The 24,228-nt window shown below is 40.0% G+C and overlaps 1 protein-coding gene across 2 annotated transcripts in view; it reads right to left on the bottom strand.

Moving 5' to 3' along the window:
- dpr1 (defective proboscis extension response 1) overlaps positions 1–24,228 on the bottom strand; it is a 52,410-nt gene that overhangs the window by 20,942 nt on the left and 7,240 nt on the right. For both annotated transcript variants that reach the window (XM_017137467.3, XM_017137468.3), the window contains exon 2: positions 1,101–1,267. In XM_017137467.3, coding sequence (XP_016992956.2) covers positions 1,101–1,267 — 167 coding nt within the window. The remainder of the gene's footprint in view (positions 1–1,100; positions 1,268–24,228) is intronic.

Genomic DNA, 24,228 nt, shown 5'->3' with positions numbered 1-24,228 from the left:
AAGAGATGCTACACAGAGAAAATTCTGACGATCTCATCTGAGTAGAAAAGTTTCTAAAAATAGAACGATTTCTTTCAATTCAAGAACAATTTCTCTCATTTCAAGAACGAATACTCTCAACTCAAAAACAATCTGCTTAAGTATTTCTCTCTGTGCAGCTGGCCGCCCACCTAATGTGCCAGTGATGTTGACATATTAGGCCAGCCCTCCTACAACAGGCCATTTTTGGCAAGGGGTTAACAACCCACTGCGACCTTCAATCATTTGGCTTTGGACTAGACCAAAACGAAAAAAAAGCCCAACGAAACGAGACGAACCGGACCCCAATGGTTTGGCAATCACGGCCGGAATGATTGAGTGCCTGCAAATCCCAAGCGGAATTTTCATTTATTTTCCACAATTTCCATATGTTAAGCCATTGACTTTAGTACCCTGCCTTTTGAAGAGTTTTTCAATACTAAACAGTCGGTTTTTCATCAAAAATGCCAGAGGCTTGAAACAATAAATACATTTCTTTTACATTTTCAATAAACAATTTTTTCATTGCCCATGTTTTTGTTTAATTACAAACGGTATATTTAATCAGTAGTGGTTCTGTGGGTGTAATTTAAATATATTATTTAACGTGTTGTATACACATCGATTATACCTAAATATTAATATAAGCGATATGTGTACGAATACTCACATGGTTTTTAATTAACTATTATCGACTCATTTAATTCGTTTAGTTATTAATTTAAATGAAAACAAAGGGTCATGAACATTTTTTCATACTTAAACAATAGAAATTAATTGGGGGTGCTTTTCACTTTTAAATCTCAAAATAGCAGTCTAAAAGTATGCAACAATATATTTTTAGCGAAAAGGTGAGATGAATTCAAACAGAAAGACGACTGTCCTTAATTGACAGCATACTTTTAGGCGCACATTTTTAAAATTTATGTTTGTAAAAGCTAAAAAATTAATCCTGTTTTAGCAGTTACAATTATATGAGTATTTCGAATTTCCCCAAAAGGGTATTCACAGTGCGTTTTCCCCCCAAAAACTCCATCAGATTCTGAGATTTTTGCAAACTTTCTACTTTCTGTAATACTTACATCCTTATCGCCGAGCCGCTCCACGCGGCAGTGGAGGAAGCCGGTCTGGCCGACGGTTACGGTCAAGTTGCGCGGCACATCAAAGTCGAAGTAGGGCAGCAGATTGGAGGGCGAGATCGTGGTCGTCGTCGTTGTGGGCGGCGTGGGCGCCATCGCAGCGCTGTAGCCTAGAAATAAAAATGAAAACAAAAATTCAGGGATGGAGGACAGCGTGGAATGGTGCGAACGCAGCGGCATAAAAACTTGTGCCAAATGGAAATTTATTTTCATTTTCATTTGCACATACGTAGCGACGTATTGTTGGTTTTAGCGGGGCATTCGAATGCCCCGAGTGTTCGGTTGCGTGGCCGCAACTTTTGGTGGCTGCCAAAGCCCTAACTGCAACTGAAAAGTAATAAAATTCGCATAAAAATTCTGCTCAAAAACGAGGCAGAAAAACAAATAAATGAACGGAAAGCGAGAGAATGGGGATATGTGTATGGGCTATACGAGAAAATCCTCAACAAACAATTATACTTTCTTTTTTATTTCTTTCGGCATTTGTTTGCTGGTGCGTGAGTGTTTTTGGCGAAGTGCTTGGGGACTTCAAACCTAGCTGTTTCGAGGAATCGATTATCTCCCTTACTAAATCATAGACATGGTTCAGCCGACGTTGCATTTCAAAGCAAAATTATTCAGCCCAAAATATACGAATTAAAGGGCAACAATAAAAAAAGTAAGTAGAAAATAGTCTTATTTTAAATATTAAATGAAATAATGCCACCAAGAAAAATCAATTTAATATTTTTAAAATTGTAAAAAGTTATGTGATCTAATTAAATTTTATAAAAAGTTTTTTCTACTAAAATAATAAGAGGTTTAATTTATTGTAATTTTCCTTAGCAAGACTCAAAAAACTTTTTGGTTATTAATTTCCCAAAATCTATAGCTTCAAAGATAAATCCTGTGCGTATCAGCCCTAATTGCAGATCATAATAAACCAGTTATTTTTATTTTGTTGACCTGAGTAAGAAATCAGAAGACCACTTCCTCCCAACATAAAATAGCAATCGGGCAGATATGTATATATGCGCAATTATGTGTGCCTTTGTTCTCCGCCAGCCGAAAAGATGCTAATTATGATGGCAGAAATGTTTTTCGGTCATCAGCGCACTTTGGCAAGTTTATGGCCACGAAAAAGTTGGCCCACTAAATATGTCAAAGCTTCGGGGAAAAGTTGTGTCCGGCAGTCGCTGAGCAGCAAGTTAGATAACCAGGAAACGGTTGAACTAAGTTCATCAATAAGTAGAAGGAGGCAGCTGGAACTCAAAGGGAATCGGTGGGAAAAAAGAGCTGGTGCAAAAGTTTTCGCACATCAAAGCCTGGTACAAATCGGCGCAGATCGCAGAGGCAGCCAACTGGAATAGGAATAATTGAATGAGGCGATACGAGTCGAGCTCCCGCTGGCGGCGTCAGTTTATCGAACTCTTCGCTCTGAACTCCTAACTGGCAGCCAGGAATCAAGGACCAAGGACCTCCTCCATCCATCGCCCCGAAGACGGAGCAAAACTGCTGTTGCACATTTCCGTTTCCGCACGCGCAAGAAAAAAACCAAACCAAAGCAGGAAAAAAGTGAGAACTTTCGCCGGGGCACGCACACACTTTCACCAAAGGCAGCTGGAAGACATACGCAAACTTTTCACATGCGTAGCAACGTGAAAACATGAATCGACTCCACCACATCCACGGTGGTTCAGTGGTTTGGGTGGTTTTTGGGTGGTTTTCCCTGCCTGTCGGGACATGACAAATTTTACGATTTACTTTTTGAAAAATTTCGAACACAAAGTTAAATTTAATGCGCACCCGCAACATTTGCGTACGTGCGGCTTTCCATCTTCGGGCAATATGCAAAACATTTTCGAATAGATAATAATGTAAGGGGACCATTGGGAAAAAGTTTGGTTCGTTAATCGAAGCGGAGTTGCTCTTTTGAAGAAAACGATAATTCAGTGTAAGGAAAGCTAATCAAATTATTCAGATTTGAAGCATTTAATTTCCTAAACCATTTTCTCATTCTGTTGGAATAATAATTGCAAGATATACAATCAAGATAGGGTTCTTAACTTTAGCCATTTGTAATAGAGTTTGTTGATAATAATCGATACGTAATAGTATCGATTTTTCGATAATATCGAAACTTTGTACCCTTTTTAAAGTCATTAGGAGCAAATGCACTGGGTATTTTTCTTTAACTTTGCTTTATTAAACTTTTTGAAAATTATTTTATATCAAAATAATTTTTACAAAAAATATATCAGCATTTAAAATTAAATGGTATTTTTGGTTTTACCCAAAAGCATTACAATGTTACTGTAAATGTTTCTCCCAGTTTAAAGGCTATTTCCCCGGCAATCTACCCTCTGATACCCTACGTCACGCCCCCTCCACCCTCCACCAACCGCAATTCACACAGATAGGTAACAGGGTATCAAAAGCGAGCGAAAATTAGCTTAGAAATGTTGCACGTATGCGTGCGTGGCGCATAAACGGCGTGGAAAAGCGTGGGAAATTCGAAAAGCGGAAAATGCGAGACAGGGAAGCCGGCGAGGGAACAGAACTTAATTTATTGTTTATCAGCGAGCATGCAATTTATGGGCAGCAGTGAAAAGATTTTCATACAAATTTTTGGTTCCCCCTAAAAACCCCGCCCACAAATTCTGTGGAGCCTTGTGCTAATTTTAAGTTTATGCATGGAAAATTTGCTCACGCTGTGAAAATTAACGATGCGGCTGCCAGGAAATGCGAGGAAATGTGAAACGCCTGGCCCAACTTGTCGAAGGCTCCAATTTGTTGTTAGCCAGTTTGTTTGCCCCGTCATTTCGGCCCACTTTGGCTATCGATAACCGAAACGGCCAAAACGAGCCAAACGGCAGCTGGCGGCTGTCAGATTTGGGCTTTGGCTTTAAGCGTGCGCTTAATCAAAATCAAAAGCGCTCGCCTCGCGCAAATTAACATGATGCATGGTTCGTGGCCAAGGGGCTCGACCCCTCAAAGCTGTCATCCCGAAATACCGAAACCCCTGAGCTGCGGTTAAAAGGACCAAAAATATTTGCCGACTTTTCAACCCGAAAATTAGCAAATGTGGTGGAAAATGTTTGCGGTTGCGTGGGGTTCGCGTCGCATAACACATATGCATATTTATGGCGGCGATTTGCCTCGGAACATAAATCGAAATTACCCAAAATCGATTGGCCAACTATTAAATCAAAGCCGCCTTAATGGAGCGTGAAATTTAGTGGAGGTGTGATACTAGATTGCGGTATTGCCGTGGAGAATGTCTTGAAATGTTTAGGCAAAATAAACTATGATCTTCTTAAAACTTGAATACCAATGGGTCGAGTATTAACGAATTCTTAAAACTAGGTGTCTTAAAGTATGCAGTGAATATAGAATCGTCGTCTTCTTGAACGAATTCACATCACTTTTGGATTAGAAAAATTGTATTGCATACTTTTAGACGGCTATTTTGACATTTAAAAAGACTTCAAGATTTCATTAATTTTGCTCCTATTTAATGACATTCTTCTATAATATTTGCAATGGACAAGAACTCATATCTATAATGCAGAGATACAAATAAATTGGCATTATTGAACTGGCAGGCGGATGTCTTTGGCCTAGTTAATCTCAATTGCAACTCAATATCAGCATGTGTGCCAAAGTGTATAGAAGGCGATAGGATAGGAAGGCAAGACTCCTTGACGACGAGAAGCGAGGAAGCCTTGGATTGTCCATGATCCCGGGCACTTAAGGTTAAGTTGCACTGACATCGCAATGACGCCTTGAGTGGCATTACTACCCTTACCACCCCTAACTTGGCCCACAAATGTCTAGACTTTAGAGAGAGGGGAGAGCTCCTTTAAATATTCCCAACTATCGATTATGCTGGCTGAGTGTTTCCGCTTTTCACTCCGAGCGCAGTGGATGGAGCTAAATATTTGTGCAGCAAATTGCACCCGACACTTTGCCACTCTATTTGCCAGGACAAATTAAATCAAAATGAAATTTGACAGAAAAATATTGGGTAGAAAATCAGAGAAGTTCTGTTTGGATATGCAGAAAGTAGATCCGAAAGTCAAAGGCAAAGAAGTCATTGGGTTTTTTCTTTGCGTATCTCTTTTTTTCCTTTTAAATAAATTCCAAGCAAACTTTTTTGTCGTGTGTCGCCATTTTTATGGCTGACAATGTCTGCTTGGCCCGGCCATTTCATCACTCAGCCGGCATTATAAGTGCCGCATTTGGAATTTATGATTATTTTTCTTTCGCTTTCCCCCAGTTTTCCCCAGCTAATGTGCTCTCATATGAATGCTTAAATACAAATACGCATACAAATCGGGGCAAACTATAAAAACAGGCGGTCATGACTCACAATGAGCCACGATAAGTGAGCGCGGCGACATTTTAGGCCAAAAACTGTGACTCTTGGCAGCTTTTCCCCTAGAAAACTTCGTTAGACAGCGATGCCAACGATGTCGCATTTCAATGAGCATAAAATCCCATGAAAATGTTGCAAAGATGAACCCAAAAAGACAGAGCTGCGTGCCTCATTTAAAAACCGCCCGTTTTCGCATTTGCATGCGCATCACATGTCACGCAGAAAAACCCAAAAAATCTGGAAACAACCAAGGCAAAAAAGAACACAAAATTGAACAAAAAATCGGAAACGAAATCAGATAACGCCCGCTGAAAGCGCCGACAAGTGACGGATGTGTCTCGTAAATGCTTCGTCGAGAGGCGATATCGTTGAGCAAATGAAAAATAAAAGTCAGAAATTATCTGAAATCGGTTTAAGGTGAGAATGGAGAATGAGGAATGGGAGGGAATGTCCTTACAGCTCGCAATCGCAATCGAAATCCTTGAGCGGACCACATGCTGCACCCTCGAGCGTGTTGACAACCAGCAGCCACCAGAAGCAGCACACATAATCATTTTCTAGGGCCACAACTGCTGGCGTTGGCAAGTTGGCAACCCACCAGCTGAGCTCAGCAAGTTTCGCCTCAAAGTGTGCTTGTGCTTCACTTAAATACAGACATTAATCGGAGACCGGGAGCTCGGGATCTCCTCCTCCTTGAGCTCTCTGTATGTGTTTACATGCGCCACTTCAGGGCACATACTTTATGATCTGAATCGATTTGACTCCATTCGGCTTCCTTTTCCACAAGCGAAACGGAATGCAATTGTAAAAACAATTTCAGCTGCTTTATTGTTTGTGAGTGAAATCCTATATTGGTTAACCGACAAGGAATAAAAGTTTCCCACTCACCATTCGACTTTCGTAAAATTGATTACACTTAATGGCGAAGATAAAACCGTAAAGCCTGACCACACGGCGTATGTGTAATGTTCGGGCAATTATCATTGGCATATTGCAGTTGGCCATCGCTAGTGGCCATATTTTGCTCTTGGCCATATTTCACTTTGGCCCTGCAACGGAACCTCCTGGTTTCGGTTCTCCAATGCCGGCAATTTTCTATTAAGTTTGCCTCCATTCCATGTCGATCCGAGTGCTCAGACGACAGTGTGCGCACTTAGGCGCGACAATTAATTTATGGCCTAGACGCTTTGCCAAGCCATAAATTATGCCTGCGAATGCCAATGAGACGGGGGAAAGCGAGTGGAAATCGGAGCGATGCCGGCTGGTCGCCATAATTGAACAACGTGGCGTATGAGTAACGAGAGTTGATACACACGAATGTTGCGCAATCACAAAGAAAATGGAGATATAAAGTATAAAACATACTGGTATCTCCGGCTATGATTATGAAAATTAGATTTAAAGGTGGCCAAAAGTATGCAGTAGAAAATTTAAAGATTTCATGTTTATTGAAGCATACTTTTAGGCACTTATTTAAGAGATTTCCAAATCTTTTATTGCGTTTTCAATTCGTTGTTTCCTCAATGTATCTAACAATTCTTTAAAAATACACAAGATTATTTATTTATTATGGCAGAAAAAGTAAAGAATTATGTTTCTCCCTTTTATTTCTTATGAATTCCGGATTAACAATGTATTATTTAAATGGTTGCTCCTTTGAACGTATATTTTTTCAGAAAATTATATGCATTCCAAAGAAGACCTTTACTTTTTGTTCGTTGAGTTAGGGCATACAAACAGCAAACTTTCGAACCGACCCTTCCGATATCGTGTTGATTAATTACCCGCTGATATGCTAACACACAACTGGCTGCTCAGTCGGCGGCAGTGACAGGTTTGGTTACATTGCAGCTAATTGCGTACTGATTGAATCGGCAGATCGGGCTCAAAGCAATCAGCACTGCTGAGTGGTGGCAATATGAAGCCGTTTGCCGAGTTCTATGGTAGAGTAGACCACTTTAAAATAGCCCGGCAATGACATAGTTTCGGTCCTTTGCCAACAGCCCAAACCCCAATGAGAAATCAAGTCAGCTGAACAAAGTGTTCCGACTGAACAATAAACAAGTCCTGGCATTGATTTCTATCTTGGCAGACTTTCCATTTCCCTCTCTGGCGCTTTGTTTTCGCTGCCTGCCTTTAAGTTGGCCAAAAGTACTAGTACGAGTTTGCCTTGAAAATTTTCCGGTTGACTTCAAAGCAGAAATGCAAAAATGACATTCACAACCAGTGGCTGAGAGGTTTCTTCTCCTTCTCCTTTGATGGCCAATACCGAATTGTATTGTATGCAGGCATTGAACTTTGCCGAGTTTTCCCCAAGTGAAACTGCCAACGAGGAAACAATACAATGCGGGGCCACTACTACGAATCTGTGTGAGAGATCCTGTGTGTTTTTTCGGGGGGCAAAAGTTAAAGGAGGCGGCAGGACACAGAAAACACAAAAAGTACTGCAGACTTTTGGGCGACGCTTTTATGGTTATCTCTGCTCGCTTGTTGTTGTCCTTGCCATGGCTGACTTTTTCATGATTATGTGCCTCATTTCGAGAGGGGGAAGGGGAGATACTACACATATAGAGCGGGAGTTTTTGCTAGCCGCTCTGATTTAATTTAACAAAATGCCGCCAGCAAGGAACTCTGGCCTTTGGGCCATCGTCATTTGGTCAATTCCTATGCGAGTGCTGTATCTCCTCGGCGGGCCTCCATTTCCCTCTATCTCACTCGCTGCGGCAGTGTCCTGTCATAATTTAGCACATTTTATTAGCCGTTTTTGCTGGCTCGATAAGACCAGTCAGTCGTGCACAGAAACAATATATTAGTCAATGGGAATTCGGCTAATATGTCCTTTAAATCTGGCAAATTAAATGATCCAACTGATATAATTATACACATTATTCCCCCTATTGTTTGACTAACAATAAAATGTTGAATAATAGAATTAATTGATAGTCAAAATAATTACTATATATAGCTTTAAATGATTGAACTAAAATAATTGGTTGTTTAAAATTTAAATGATAAATCGCTATTTGCAAATACGACTTCGACGCCCATTTAATTCTTTAAAAATGTTATTATAAAACCGTAATTTTATTAATTATTATTAAAATTATTTAAATATAAAAATCATTTTTTATAACTATCTTGATATTATAATTATTTCATATAAATGCCAGAATCTCTAGTATTTTCAGAAGTCTCTTCAAATCGAAAATCTACTCATCTTAAACAATTTTAATGATAAATAATTGTTTATTATAATTAATATACATTTATTTACGAACAATGAGCCTAAGTTTACTTCCACTTCATTAAATTCCTTCATGTGTAGCATCCTTGCCCACTGCCAGGACATCTGACGTAGGTCGTGGTCGTTGTTAGTCTCGCCTTGCAGGCTCCCACATAAAATTAGGCCACACATCTCTCGCCCGAGGGTTGATCGCTGCGTATGAGTGATTTTTATGGCATTTTTATTTGGGCCGAGGGATTGAGGTTCGTTCGCTGCCTATTGGCCTGCCGCCCACTAAGCCCCGTCTAGACGTCCTTGGGCAGCCTTCAGATCCTTTGATGCCGATGCTGCTGCTCCTTATTAGCCCGCGATGTTTATGAAGCCTTTGTCGCCCCCCGAACTGTTAAGCACATTAACACTGCAAAACTTTTCGCCGACAAAGTAAACAACTTACAACGAAAATGCTGCATCGGCGAAAGAAAAGCAGAAAGGGGAAAAAATCTCATTTAATATGCATGCGCAGGGAAAAGTCTCTTGCGATTCGCGGATGGCGAACTGCGAATGGGGGAATGCAAATGGCAATGCCAAACTTTCGTTTGCTTTAATCAGTGCGTAAAATATTCAACTGCAACTGGCAGGGAAAAGAGTGAGGGAAAACCGGTAGTTTTTTCTTTCCCTCTCTCTTGACTTGACTTCTGTCCTTCTTTCGCCTTTCTCCGCACTCTTTCCGCGTCTTACATGCGCCTTAAAATGGATTTACTGCGTTTGCAGTTTGCATCGCATTGCGGCTTCTCTGTCGCTGACATCCTCTTTTGCGAGACAATAGACTCAGCCCGACTTAAGACAGCTCGAAGGATTCTGATTCGGATTCCCTGAAGGATTCCTGCGGCCACGTAGCTGATTCGTTTACTGTGCGGCTTGAATTTGCACATGCTGTCACTTCTTTTAAAAAGAAAGCAAATACAAACCAGCAGATTCTTCTAAAAAATTCCTTTTTGCGTGCAAAAATAATAACAAAATCCCCGCGAATAAATTGTAATGAATGGCCCAGGCGTTTATTGAAAATGTTACCGGCGTTTTGGCCAGCATGAAAGCGAAATAAATTTCCAAGGCTGGCGGGATTATGGCGAAATTGTCGTGGAGCCGGGAGGAAAGTGCTTGTAAATGACAGCCATAATTTTACATTTAATGGTTTGGCATAGGCGCAAATGTCGAGCGATATAATTAAATTGCAACGATAAGATCGTAGGAAAAAGTGTAAAGCAATTAGTGGACAAGACGTCTTTGAAACGGCAACTGTCAGAAAAATATAAATTATTTAATTATCAAGGGTGACACAGAAACAATTTAAATCCGAAAGTATAGCATACTTTTAGACAGCTTTATAAAAGATTTTCAATTCTGGGTAATACCAGTAATAAATTACTTCTTAATTGCAATGACAATCGTAAAATCTGCTATAAGAAAGATTTGATTGTACCAAAAATAATGAAAATTAATTCATAAAATATTTTTTTTAGCCCAAATTAACCCAACTGCCTTTTATTTGTATTCTCGGAAATATTTTATTCAATTCTTGTTCATTAACTCTGAACTTACGCCGAATGATTCTTGTGATGATTCGTGGAAAACCATCGTGATGTTAAGCCTTCCATGGAAATCAGTCGAATGTAAATGCAAATTGATTTGTACTTCATCTTCCGCCGCAGCTACTTTACATATTCGTGTGTTTTTTTAATGGCTGAGAGCTCGTGCTCGTGTTCTCTGGAATTGATTTCGACACGGATTGCCTTGTCATTCGGTGTGGAAAATGGGGAAATCTCTCCCCTTAAATATTCCGCCACAATGAGCCGGCACTTTAAGGCCAAGACAGGCGAAATGCCACGTAAATATATCTACTTACAAAACTCTCAAGTTAATGGCCGACTCTATTGGGCTTAAAAGTCAACAAGTTGGCCACCGTTCATCCCGCCACGTCCGAAGGGTCTCGGTCCTGTTTTCTATTCAATTTGCATTGAGTGTCATTGTTGTTCTGTCCCTGGGTCACACACAACGCACTATATAGACGGGATATATACGATACATATACTACACAATGAACGCATAACGACTCGGACGAACGAAAGTGTGCAAATAAATATGTTTGCTGGAGGAGAGCCAGGAAAAAATAGGAGCAGGCAAACTGTCAAGCAGGGAGCTTATTCATAGTCCGGTCACAAATTCAACACCTACGCAACTATTGTGCCAATTTGGGGACCTAAGTTGACCTTTTTTTTTGCCCTTAGATGCCACCACCACCCCCAGAAACCTGTGCCTGACAATGCATGCAAATGACGGCATTTTTTCCCCATCCCGGCAAATGGAATGAGGGGTGTGTTTTAGCTGTCTGCACAGGGAAAAATATAAAGAATGTGAATCCCACTTTTTGGCTCGCTTGAATGGGTATCTAAAAATATGCTACTAAAAATGTTGCCTCCGATTTGGGGAACTCAAAGAAATTCGGTATTTAGAGGGTGGCAAAGAAAACACGAGGATTGTAAAATTACCCATATTGATGTCAAAAAGTGTAGCATACTTTTTGGCAATGGTGTTGATGTCTTGAAGTGTAGCATACTTTTAGACACCTTTATAAGAGATTTGTATATACCCAATCGAATAATTATTTATTTAATATATTAGTAAAAAAAATTCTAAATATAAAAAAAATTCATTTTTTTAGCCCTTTACCCACTGATTAATCTTTTAGCATTCCCATATATTTTTTTCCTCTGCATAACTCCTGTTATTTTTTTTTGCTTTCATTTCAGAGCTCGCCCCTTGATTCCTTTGTAGCGGGGATCTACTTCATTTTTGGGTTACTTTGCCCGGCTCACTGCTAATGTCTTCACTTTGGTGTGGGCACGGGTCGGTCCGTCTATCGTCTGGCCGGGAATGGAATGGTCTGCTCTATGAGCTTGTTAGCACCCATAAAAGCGCCTGAAAGTGTGCCATTCCAGGAGGCCTTTGTAATTTTATGCCTGGCCTGCGACATCAACACCAAAAACAGCCAGTTGAGCGGAGCGACAAAGGAAAAGGAAAGCAAAATGGTAGGGAATGGAAAACTTTAAGTCTTCAAATGGGACTACGTGTCGCCAACGGGAATCTGTATGCTAATTCCTGTTGCCGGGGCTGCAAAACAAAGTCGCTGCTTCGTTTAGCTTTAATGCGTCATAATCAACACAATCATAATTTGCATGAGGCATGCTCCGCATAATTTTCCACATCATTTCCCAAGGAAACGACGATAATATGCCACGGGAGTTGGAAATTAGCACTGTGAGCCAACCCGCCACCTCCCCTAAAATCCGCCCTTCATCTTCACAAAACTTATGTGTATTGTGTAACCCCGCAAGCCACAACAACAAACTGGGACAGGAACAACATCTAAGGGCGAGTGCAACTCATTTGTTTGGGCCACTAATTGAACTGCTTACCCAGTTCACTCAGGCTCATTTACCAAAACCTGATTTTCTACTTACAACTACAGTAGTGTTTACATCCTTATGGCTCCTTTGTTCCCTAAAACTTTTAATCTTACTTTTCGACATACATTTTCCCGTTCAACCATAAACTTTCCATCACTTTTATTTACTTTTTGTTGCCAAAATATGAGCACATCCTCTATCAATTAGTTCAATAATTTATAAATTGTGATCATAATTAAATGCTTTGTTTATTTTAATGCTCATCGAATGCATGCAAAGTGCACTAATTATGAGATAATCAATTTAAATGAGCAGGCATTCATGAAAACATTAAATAATTGATCAAATGAGTGAGTGCTTTGCATAGACAATTTGCCCCCTGCAAAGTGCTAAAGTCGATATTAAATGAGGCCGCTAAAGCAAAAGCCACTTTAAGTTTTTCTTAGCTTTCGTGACACAAAAGCCAATTTAAGTTGGCCAAAGTAATTGAGCGTAAACGGGGGATTAAAGTCAAACCCAGTCAATTTACGCGAACACTGTCCTTGGCCGAAAAAAAGTAGAGGAATGCCATTTCGTGTTGTCAACTCGACCGTTTTTATTGTTTGGCGGTTGAGCAAGGAACTCGAATTACAACTCTCGACAACGTGGCGTATGTGCAATGCCTGATTTATGTCCGCTGGCGCTAATTGATGCGTGACCACATGGCGTATGCGTCATATTTGAATAGTTTGCTTAATTATATGTAATGCAAAAACGTTTTGCGGTCCACAAACGCCACTGTAACTGCTGTCAAGCACTCGAATGCCACATGAAAGCTGTGCGGATTGTGGAATTCGCCATTTAAATCCCCACTAATACCCGCGATATGGAACCAGTAAAGTTGGTCCATCAAAACCTATTCGAATCCGGTAGATTTACCCTCCTCACACACACAATTAAAGTAAATGATGAAACATCTTGTGGCAATATGAGAAAATAAATAACTAGATGTAGATGGGAATTACTTTTGCGTATTTTGTTTTGCATTTTGATGAGTTTCGCCGAGTATCGGGCGCACATCCACATCCAATTTATGCCCACGGCTTTTTCCGTCTGACTACTGACTATCGGAGCGGCATTTTCTACAACATTAATGGGTGAGTGTGTGTCTCTCATATATAACGAAATCGATTTTACGCCCTGCTGAAGAGCATTCCATATCATTCAGCAGGCTTTAAGGGAATTTTGGCAGCTTTAAGCACTGCCCATCATCACTCAAACCCCGTAGAAACTGACCATGGAATTGAATATTTCATTAATGCGTCGACAGGGACTGATGATTGTCACTCAGTCCACGGCCATTCAAATTAGATCTGGGAGCAGAGAGCTGGGCCGTAGGTATGTATAAATTCCAAATGATTTGCGCTGATTGCGCCGAGTCGTAATTAAAGTTTTACAACCTAATTAAGGCCAGCGAACCAAACCGAACGGAACTGAACCATCTGAAGAGTTCTTCAATTAGGCCCCGATGGACGGACAGGGGCATAAACATTTTAATGGCTGACGAAAAGGACGATCAATGGCAGGCAGTATTATGCATTGCAGTGCGTATCCATAAAAGCGACCATTAAAGGCCAGTGTGTGTTAGAGAAGATATCGAGAGGTAAAGACCAATATGATATATCGACGAAAATATTGAACATATCGTTGTCTTATATATCAAAATTTTAAATACAATGTTAAAATTTTGATTGTATCGATAAAAAATTTTCCAAAAATATTATTTTGTTGCCTTTTTGGCAGTTTAATTTTTTCCTTCCTTCTATTAATTTGTAATAATGATAAGATATGCTAACTAAGCTAAACCTCTTCTTTCTTTCTTTGAAAATAAAAACGGATCCTATACATAAAACAGAATTTCGATACAATTATAATAGTATTATACAATGATTAATTTGCGTATAATATCTTTACAGTATCGATATATCGATATTTTCTTCCATCCCTAGCGAGCGTCTGCTTGTGTTTGTAATGGATGTTTCCTTGTCTTCGGGTTTTTATGGCTTTCCAATCAAATAATCACAGCAAACGTTTATCGCCTTCGCAGGTCCAGACACATTCTTATTCATTAGCCCGAGGTCCGAGCACTAAAAGGACACTCTTCGGGCCAAAGGATAGCGTCCAGGAAACACGAGTAGAGTCTCTGGCTGCCCTGGGGTTGAATAACCAAACTAATTACTTGGCTTTTTGAGCGCAGAATGTAATAACATTTTTAGCCAGCAGCGCAATGCAGTTAAAACACCTTCGAGTCCTGCGCTCCGCTCCTCTGGTAAATGGAAATGGTAAATGTTGCATACTTTTAAGGGCGAAGCCATAAAATTTACGCCATTAGCTGGCACATTGTTGCCGGCTATTTCTATGATTAATACAAAACTTATTTATATACATTTCTGCCTTTATCCTTGTTTTCCTTCGCCCCTCCTCTTTTTTCAGCTGCCTCCGGTTGCCTGATTTACTTATCTCTCTGACTCCGCTTCCTTGGCTCTCGGCTTTGGTTTCGGTTTTGGCTCCTTCCTCCCTGCGGCCATTTGAATTGCACTTTGTTTTTTTATGGCCAACGGAGGGAATTCGCTGTGGCATACTTTCTGTGGCTAAATACATTTGGATTGCCCGGCTGGCTGGCTCTTGATGCAATTTAAATGATTAAGTATTTTTCTTTTCCTATTTTTTTGCTGCAAAAATGAAGCAACGACTTGCAGCAGACTTTCGCCGGAAGGCTAAGCGAGAAGTGATTTAAAATTTCCATGAAATCTCATTCAAACTGCGTGGAAATGAAGGGCCAGCCACTCCTCGAAAGTCAATTAAATGGTTCTCGACGAAAAACTGGGACGCCTTTAAGCCGGTTTTTACCTGCCATCCCAGACGTTTCAGTTTCATATTTATTTTTTTTTTGCCTGTTCAGGATTTCAGTATTTCAGGCCGCCTCAGCGGAGCAGAAGTTCCATTAATTTGGGCCCATTCATTAATTGAGTCAGTCACTAATTTATAAGCTGCTGTCGGTGTCCACTTTGTTTCTGATGCCGAGTTTTTATTTACATTCTGGCAAACAGGACGGGACAGGACAGGACGACGGTGAAAGGGGATCCAACAGGACCAACAGGATGCGGATACTGACAATGGGAAATCATGAAATGTAAACCGAAGGAAAACATCAGCAAACAGCAAAGGAAAGGCGGCAAAAGAACCCAAAGCTGGGCGCAAATTACATGTATAATCAAGTGAAGAAATACGAGAGCACATTAATAATCCAGATTCATTAGGGCGAAGCCCCAGAGAGTCGGCAGATATATAGCAAAACAGGCAAAACAAACAAATTGCAAATTGCAGCGGGCAAGCAAAAATCAAGAAAGGCGAAGAAAACGAAGAAAAGGGCAGAACGAGAAAAAAAGGGTGGAAATAGCCGATGCCAAATGGCAAATTGCTTGGCCAACACTTTTCCGGACTTTAGTGCGCTTTTCGCTAATGTTACATAACAACGGGTTAAGCAGTGAAACCATTGAAATCGGAGTACAGAAACAAAATTTTAAGAAGATTCCAAATTAGGAAAGCGAAATTGATGATAAAAATGTATATTAAATAGAAACTATATTTAAAATTTTCAAATTAAATAAGTAATGTATATTAAATAATTATTTACAAAATTTCAGAATGTGTAACTTAAAAAATAAAATTTATTAATATTAATATAAAATGAAATGCATAAATAAATAAAATAAAAATAGATGGAAAATATTAATTATTATTTAAAAATAAATGTTTGTAGCAAAAAAACAAATTTAAAACCATAAATAGAAAAAGGGCTAGTCACAAAGGACTTATCCAAAATATAAGAAAAGTCAATAAAAAAATTTTTTAATTAATATAATACTGGAATTTAATTATAGTTTGTGTATTTAAAAACATTTATTTATTACAAAATAAGTACACGGAAAAAAATTCGCACTTTGAAGCACCTAACAAATGCAGAAAAAGTTATCATGTTAAAAAAGTAATCGGTATTTATACTAATTAACAAATAAGACCACTGAGAGTATCGTTAACTTCATTATGCCTATTTAAACCACTTAAACAATATTTAATTTTTTTTGCCAGCCACAAATTGCAACTACTTATGATCGTGAAACAAAGCTTTTAAGTTCAGAACAATAAACTATGTGAGCAGAAACACATTCATGGCTGCAAACTCATAACTGGCAAATGGAAATTTGTAGATGCTGTCAAATTTAATTAAACGCCACTTTCGGTCGGGCCCATGAATAATCGAGTGCAAATAAAGAGAAAATGAAATTATTTTGAATTTGTCACTGTCGCGGTTTGTTGGCAGTAAGTGGCTGACAGCTCTGCTGGTGAATTCTCATCGGCCAACCACCCACCTGGTTGCCAATGAGACAAGAAGAAGAGACACTGGCACTCGAAACAAATTGCCACATCCTGGGTGTCTCGTCTCTCGACTCTCGACTCGTCTGGGGTTTGTGCACCTTGGCAACCACAGCAATAACCTCGACTTTGCCGCATAAATCTTCATCAGTCAAAGTAAGTAGAACAACAGAGCAACTGCCAGTGCCACGCCCCCTCTCCCTGAGGATCCTACGCCTCTTAGGGAAAAACCAGGAAAGTTGCTTTCGCTTTCGTTTTATTTATTTATTTTATATTGCGTACGGGCTTTAATTAAAATTTATTTAAATAAATTCCCTTTTTTTGGGCAATCATTATGCCTGCAAGGATACGCGAGGATACGCTCAAGTTTTCCTTTGCTCGTGGCTGTGCGAGCGTGATTTATAATGAAAAGTTCACAGTCGCCGCTTGGTGGCGCTAACGAAATGCAAACATGCATACTAATTACATTTAAAACCGTCAGCTAAGCCAAGTTAAGCACGAGAATAAATCCTTTTTAAGCGCAAAGGAAGGGCGAGTTATAAAGAAAAAAAATGATTACAAGTGTAGGATGTGTAAAACGGATCTTCCTTTGTCGCCGTCGTTCGGTTGCCGAGGTTTCCTCGTTCCTCATCCCTCGGAAATTATTTGTAAATGCTGTTTAAAGCCGCCGCTGAGAGGCTTTTCTTTTTCTTTTTTCCGCTGCCGTTGCCAGCTTATTATTTGCATATTTCCGGGGAAATAAAAGAGTGGATAGCGCGTGTGAGTGGTGGATTTCTGAATCCACTACAGTTGGGTCAGTCGTTTTTCTTGTTCCGCAATGAACAATCTATGCTAATTCAATACAAAAGGCTAACCCAAAAATGAAATATTCACCATATATTCAGGGGTTCCTTTTTCTCCTTTACCCGCTCAACAACATTAAGTGGAATTAAATTCCAGCACGCCTCTGATGTGGCCAAAAAGGGGGTCCTGGGTTCAGGTCTCCACCATCTTGCGCCTCCATCTTACTTTTCCCTGCCCTCTCAACTGTTTGCACAGCTTTCATTTCTTTTCGCCCAGCTTTCTCCGTTTTAAACGCAATTTCTCGAGCACAAACTCAGCGAAGAGTGCTAATGAAATTATGAGAGTGCGTGTGGAATTTTTTTATGATAATGTATTTAATGAAATGCCATATGGTTGTTTATTAGCATATTAAATATTTACGCTGACAGATGGGGGAAGAAACTTTGGATTGTGGACTGTGGCCACATCACGTATACGCCCCTTCGGCTGCCAAATAAACAGAGATTCATTCGTTTCTTGTTTGCCGTATAAAATGTTAATTAGCTGCAATGTCGCATACAATTCTGATTTGTTTTTGTACATCATATTTTTGCCCTCCATCTGTTGCTTTAATTTTCTATCTGAGCGATTTAATTAACGCCAGCAACCACCTGACATCCGCACACAGCTCAGCGAGGGATCTCCAATTTGCGCTTGATTGGTTAATGGCAGCTGCGACTTTCTCCGTCTGTGTGTATCTGTATCTGTGTCTGTATCTGCTAAGCAATTACGTGTGTGCCTAAGCCATAAGTACACACGGATACAGATTCGCACACACGGATGCCTGTCAGATGATTAAGCTAAGCAAACATTCACACAAATAGACGTTTCACTGCTTCACTGCATTTCAATTATTTGGGCCTCGAGCCTAGGGGAAAAACCAATTGAGAGTCGCTTTAAGGGGGATCAATAAATCGATTCGCTCACTATTTGAATATGGAATTCAAAGAATCGTGTCACACGCACCCACACAGCCAGCAATTATCAGCAACATGGCACACTTGTCACACTCTCAGGCATGCAAAATGGGTCTACTATGGAACACCCTCGGCCATGGCAAAAACTCGTTCGTTGGAGAAAGTCACTGGCCTGCTGACGTGTTCCCTAGCTGCTTTCTTGTTTACACACGGAAAAATGTGTTTAATATATTTTTAAAAAATATACTCAAAGGATAAAGAGAATTAATTGTATTGTAGGAAAATATGTTCCAAATGCGACTTCATAGTTCAAAGTATTTTAATTAATAGGAGTTCCTTGTTCTTGTTAAGTTTTATTTCAATTTATATTTTTTTTTTTTTTTTAATAATAGTAAAGTTTTTGCATTAAATACCCAAGAGAACTCAAGGTTTAAAATCGAGTTTTAAAATCATTTAAAAATAGTGCCCAAAAGTATGCAATAAATAGTTGGAATTTGAAAATTAGATGGTTAAAGGCTCAAAAACTACCTTTTATTTTTCCTGTCAAGACTCCTTTTTTAGGTGATTTCAATACCTTATGCTAATTTCCGTGGAACGCCAAATAAAAATGTTCCGAATTTATATACGTACTTTGCTCTCAATGTGTATTTAAGTATGCATCTACATGACAAAAGCGGCTACAAAATGCTGCCAGGAATGCCGGAGATTTAGGCAAGTGATACATCAGCTGCCGGGGCGGAAAGGGGGCGGCAGTGGGCGTGGCACATTTGGGGCGTAGGGGGCGGGATGAGCCCGCAAGGGGAGTGGCCTGGGTTCTGAGCCTGAGTCAGGCCTAAAAACGGGTTAATGAAAATGAATGCGACACTCGCAGCTCTTCCGACTCTGGCTCAACACTTTTGTCATATACAATCTATGTTATGCACATGTGTGTGTGCTGGTGTAGGTTGGTGTGTGTGGGGTCCTGTGCCTGTGTTTTTGTGCACTTTCCATGGACCTTTTGTGTTTGTCCCGTGGGGGATTTTAACATAATGAATGAATATGAATTTACTGTGACATTTTAACTGTGGCGATATTTTTCGTGCTGCTGGCTTTTAGGCGCTGGCTCTTTGTTTTCTCGTTTGTCTCGCAGCTTCCGTCAAGTGAGTGCACATAATGCGATGCCATCCCATATACCATGTCCTCTGAGCCCCTCTCCTCTCCCCTCCAAAAACACACTGAGATATCAATCATTGTGGATTATAAAATGTGCCAGTGACTGACTGATGCAGGACTGCGAAATGAGCCGGCGAAAGAGACAAGTCAGCGCAGCTATGGTCGGTTTTTCTCGCTTTTTTTCTCTTTTTGGGAACCCCCCGCGGACCCAGACAGTTGGCAAATGTATCATTAATATATAATGCGCCAAAAAGTATGCAAAACTTTTTCTGCAAAAGCTGTCAACAGACTGGAGTTCACTTCACTCGTATCCCTGCCCGCACATTAAGCGACTTTTGTGGCAGCTAAAAGCCAAAGTGGGATTAGACTGCGGTCCCATATTGGATTTTTATTCCAGAAGGTTATTAAATGATCCACCCATGAGTGTGACTCGTCTGAGCCTTGGAAAAAAGCAGAAAAAAACGAATATACGAACGAAATAAAGAGAAATCAAGAGACTGTCAACATTTGCTTAGCAACTTTAGCACACACAAATCAACTTTAAGCAGAGGAGAACATAAAACCAACAGCCATCGAGGCATGTTAAGCCAACTGCAAATTGCCTCTCGGCTGCAACTACTGAAACAGCAACTACAGAGCCAACAACCACAAAAGAGTCAGCTTATTAACTGCCTGACAACTTTCGCAGCATACATCAGAGCAGCTGCAGCCGGCTGCACCTGCAGCAAGCTTGTGGTTGCCAGCAGAAATAATTAAAAATAATTACGAGCATGGCAGCAAACAGGAGCTACTGGGACTCATATCCCTGGAACTGGAATTGCGTCTAAAGTCTCTCCTTTCCTGAGTCTCAGTCTGAGCTGCCCAATGGCAGTTGTCGTTGTCGTTGCAGTAAAATTAATAACTGCACATGCGAGCCAAAAAGCAGCAGAGCAGAGCACAGAGTTGCTATCCCAGCCCTGTCATTTCTTTGCAGATTTTCTTCTCAGCAGCTATTGTGAAATATGCACCGAGCAAAAGGTAGTAGAAAAACGAAGGTATTAAGGCTTAGATCTTGATTAGGATAGCTAGGATGTCATTCAAAATTCTCGGCTCTAACAACTCAAATTTTAATTAATGAAACAACAAAAAAACAATTTCTGGGTTAAATTTTACCATTAAGAAATTATAATGATAAAAAATAATTGTTTAGACTTTAAATAAATACTTTTAAACACCTATCTAACTCAAACAAGAATTAAATAAAGTTTTTTAAAATTAATTTGATAAGTCTATGATTTTTAAATATATTGTTGCATACTTTTAAACATATTTTTTTTGAATCCCCTTAATCCTCTTAAATAATTGTTGCATATATTTTAAAACTATAGTAGTTTCATCGAGTTCTTAAGTAATTTTCTGTCAGTGCATGAATTGTGTTGCATCCAGAACTCCAGCAGATGCGTAATAACAGCAATTGCATGCGGTTGCTTTTCCTTTTTCTCTTCGCAAAAGTACTAAGGCCACACATTAAGTATACGCCATGTGGTACGTAACAAAGTCATGAGTACGTTACGATGTGTTGAGTATTTCATCAGATTCTGGAATTTTACACCAATTCAGGTTGCAGTCTATGACTTTTGCTTTCCGGATATCACACATTCCGAAATCAAACCAAAATATAATTAAAACCAGATCCAATGGGATTCCGGACCCCCAATTCCTTCGGGTGGTTTGAGTCTCTGAGTTTCGAACACGTGTAGACAATTCTCTGGCTCCGAAAGTGGGATGTGGCTTAAGTGCTACATGCGACAAGGACAACCATTTAGCAAAAGGGGCAGCTTCAGCTGAAATTATTTTAGATTGTCGCTCAAAGTTTGGACAGAAGGGCTGGCACATGGGCTGTGCTGGCTGTTGGCTGTACATCATAGGCCCCATTCGCTCGGCTTTTAGCTAAGCTTTGCTTATGACCCGGCCAGCAAATTATCAAATCCATCCTACGCACTCTGTCCTGGTCTTTCGGGGGGATCGGCCGTCCTGGGAGAGCCATCTAATGTCCGCACGTAGCCGTTGTCCTGCTGTCCCGTTTGTCCCGATTGTCCTGCCTTTCTCCCCCGGCGCCCTGTGAAATTTAACATATGTGCCCCAATTTGTAAGTGTGTGCGAGTCCTGTGTATTTGAGAATTGTGCAATTTTTCAGGCCACACGCACACAGAAACGCCCATCGAGCCCAAGGGATAATCAGATTGAGACCAGCTGGGAGGGCGGAGGTTGAGCTACGCTGTTAAAAACACGTAGTGTATATATAGGGATTTCGTAATAAATTAAAATATTTTTCACTACTATCTTTTAATTTTTAGTAATTTTAAATGTGAAAATATTCACATTATAGTTTATTTAAATATCTTAAAATTGTATTTGAATAACAATTCTAATTTTTAATGACTGAAAATACCTAAGATAAGTATTAAATGTTATTTTTACATTATCTTCGCATTCTGTTTCTTATTACTCTACCTTTTTTATTTCAGTGTAGCTGCTCCTTAAGGACAGAAACTTTATTTAATGCCGCAATTTATTGTGAGGCAGCCGGAATGCGTGGCAACAAATTGAAACCGAATTGAGGTCCTGGCCAACAGGACCAGCCGCCTACGGCCAATCGCTCGCCTAGGTCATTAGCTGTTTGTGCAATTAATATCAAAAGTCAGGCGGCAGTATGGAATGAATATTTGCGCAAGGTTGCCAATATTTGTACGAATAATTTGCAGACTCGGCCGCAGACATTGGGCACACAGTCCAGATAAAAGCCATTTCCTTTCGCAGGCTCGCTTTAATTACACGCAGTCATCGCTGTACGCCGCAGGGCTCTTCACCTTTTTTTTAAATGGTTAGCTCCATTTTTTCGGTATAATTCAGAGAGCTGTCAAAGCGCAGCGCTCTCAGATAACAAAGCCGCCAAAACTGCCACGTATTGTAGCTTAATATTCCACGGGAACCGCAGAACCAGCCAAAAAAGAGAACAAAAAGCCCGAAAAATGGTATGCCGTTATGGGAATTCGGCCAAAAACAAACATTGCCCCAAAACGCTCCACCAAAAAAATACAAACAAATTGTCGCGCGTTTTCAGACGCGGGACTGAAAATGTCTGCGAGCGATGCCATTTTGATCAGCCATTGAGGCGGCTTAATTACTGCGACCGGGCCGAAAACACCCGTGATGGCCCAAAAGACCAGGCAAACAAAATGGCCAAGAGAACGCATAACATAAAAGGACATTTTGCGAGCGAGCGTAAAAAGTTCAATAGATGGGCGGCCATGAATGTCAATGAATGAGGAGCAGAAGCCCCGCCATATAACCTATATTGCCCCGAGGAGTATGAAATGAAATTCAAATGTTTATAGACGAATTTTCGGGGTCATCGAGCCAGGCAGTGCAGAAAGTTGCAAACAAAAGTTGTAATTGCCCTAGACTAGACTGCCGAAAATCCTCTCGTCTAATAACTCAGCATTTTCGGAGGGAAGTGGCAACCTTTGCCTACTTTTCGGCATCATTTATTACGTATACGCAGCGTCTTCCGCTCGCCTTTTTTTCGTTACCAAGTTTAATTGCTTTCTGCTGTTTTTAACGGCCCACCCAATTGCTACTTTTGTTTTTGTTGTCCTTGTTTGTTGCTGTTGCTGTTGGCCACTTGCCAATGCACTCGAATTCACACAGCTGCACGCAGTTGCAATGCAGCCGCTGTTGCATATTCACAAGCACTGCAAGTCGATACCCTAAAAAAGGGTTATTTTCATGAAAAAGTGTAATTTTCAATAATAATTGTCAAATTAAAAGAAATCACAAAAATAATAAATAAAGCTGCATAAAAGTATTTAACAATATTTTTCCATTAGTTTCAAGATTCCACAGTTTTTTTCATTGCCTTCTTTTATGCACCTTTTTAAGTCAAAATATTACTACTAAAAAATATAGTGATATAGTGAGGTGAAGAAGTCTGCATCTATTATTTTCAAAATTTGTTCAGCATTAAACATAAATGTTTAATAAAGAACAATTTTTTTAAAACGCTAATAAAAGCAGCAAAAAAAGTAATAGATATTTTTGTGCTTCTTATTGGATAACGCAGTTCAATTGAAAATATAAACGCAAGCAAAATATAAAACTAATTATAGTTTGAAGTTCAAATGTATAATTGTTTTGATTTTTTTCTTATTTTAGTGAATTTTAATATTCGACTTAAGTTTTCCCAGTGACGCCTACCGTTGTGCTGCTCTTTTTCGCCAAAGGACACCACAAAATTAAGGCAAATGCTTGAGTTCAGTGAACCAAATATGGAACAGTTGTTGGTTGGCTGCTTGCTTGTATTTTCATTAATTCTTTTTTATATATTTTTTATTTTTCGGAGTAAGCGTGTGTGAGTGCTCCGCTTTTCAGGAAAAGCAAATGCGCATAATTGTCGAGACCGAGCCATAGAAATGTAGAACATGACAAGCGCCCATAAATGTTAGTTGGCTGTCAATTCGTGTTCGCAGCTGGATAAACGGGTGAAGTTTTTGGCCGGGAGTGGAAGTGTTTGCCGTTTTTCGGCTGGTTTAATTAAGTGGGCTGTGTTTACCCACCCCTCGTATAACACCACTCCGAATCCCTTGAGTGGGGCAAATCAATTCGAAGCGGATGCCCCCCACTCACTCTCTCTGCATATCGAAGGACTCCAAATCAACTGGAGAGGCGTGGCAAACTTTTG

This window comes from Drosophila takahashii, chromosome 2R, assembly GCF_030179915.1.
Source record: "Drosophila takahashii strain IR98-3 E-12201 chromosome 2R, DtakHiC1v2, whole genome shotgun sequence".
NCBI lineage: Eukaryota > Metazoa > Arthropoda > Insecta > Diptera > Drosophilidae > Drosophila > Drosophila takahashii.
The sequence above is the reverse complement of the archived record's forward strand: the minus strand, read 5'-3'. Positions and strand labels throughout refer to the sequence as shown.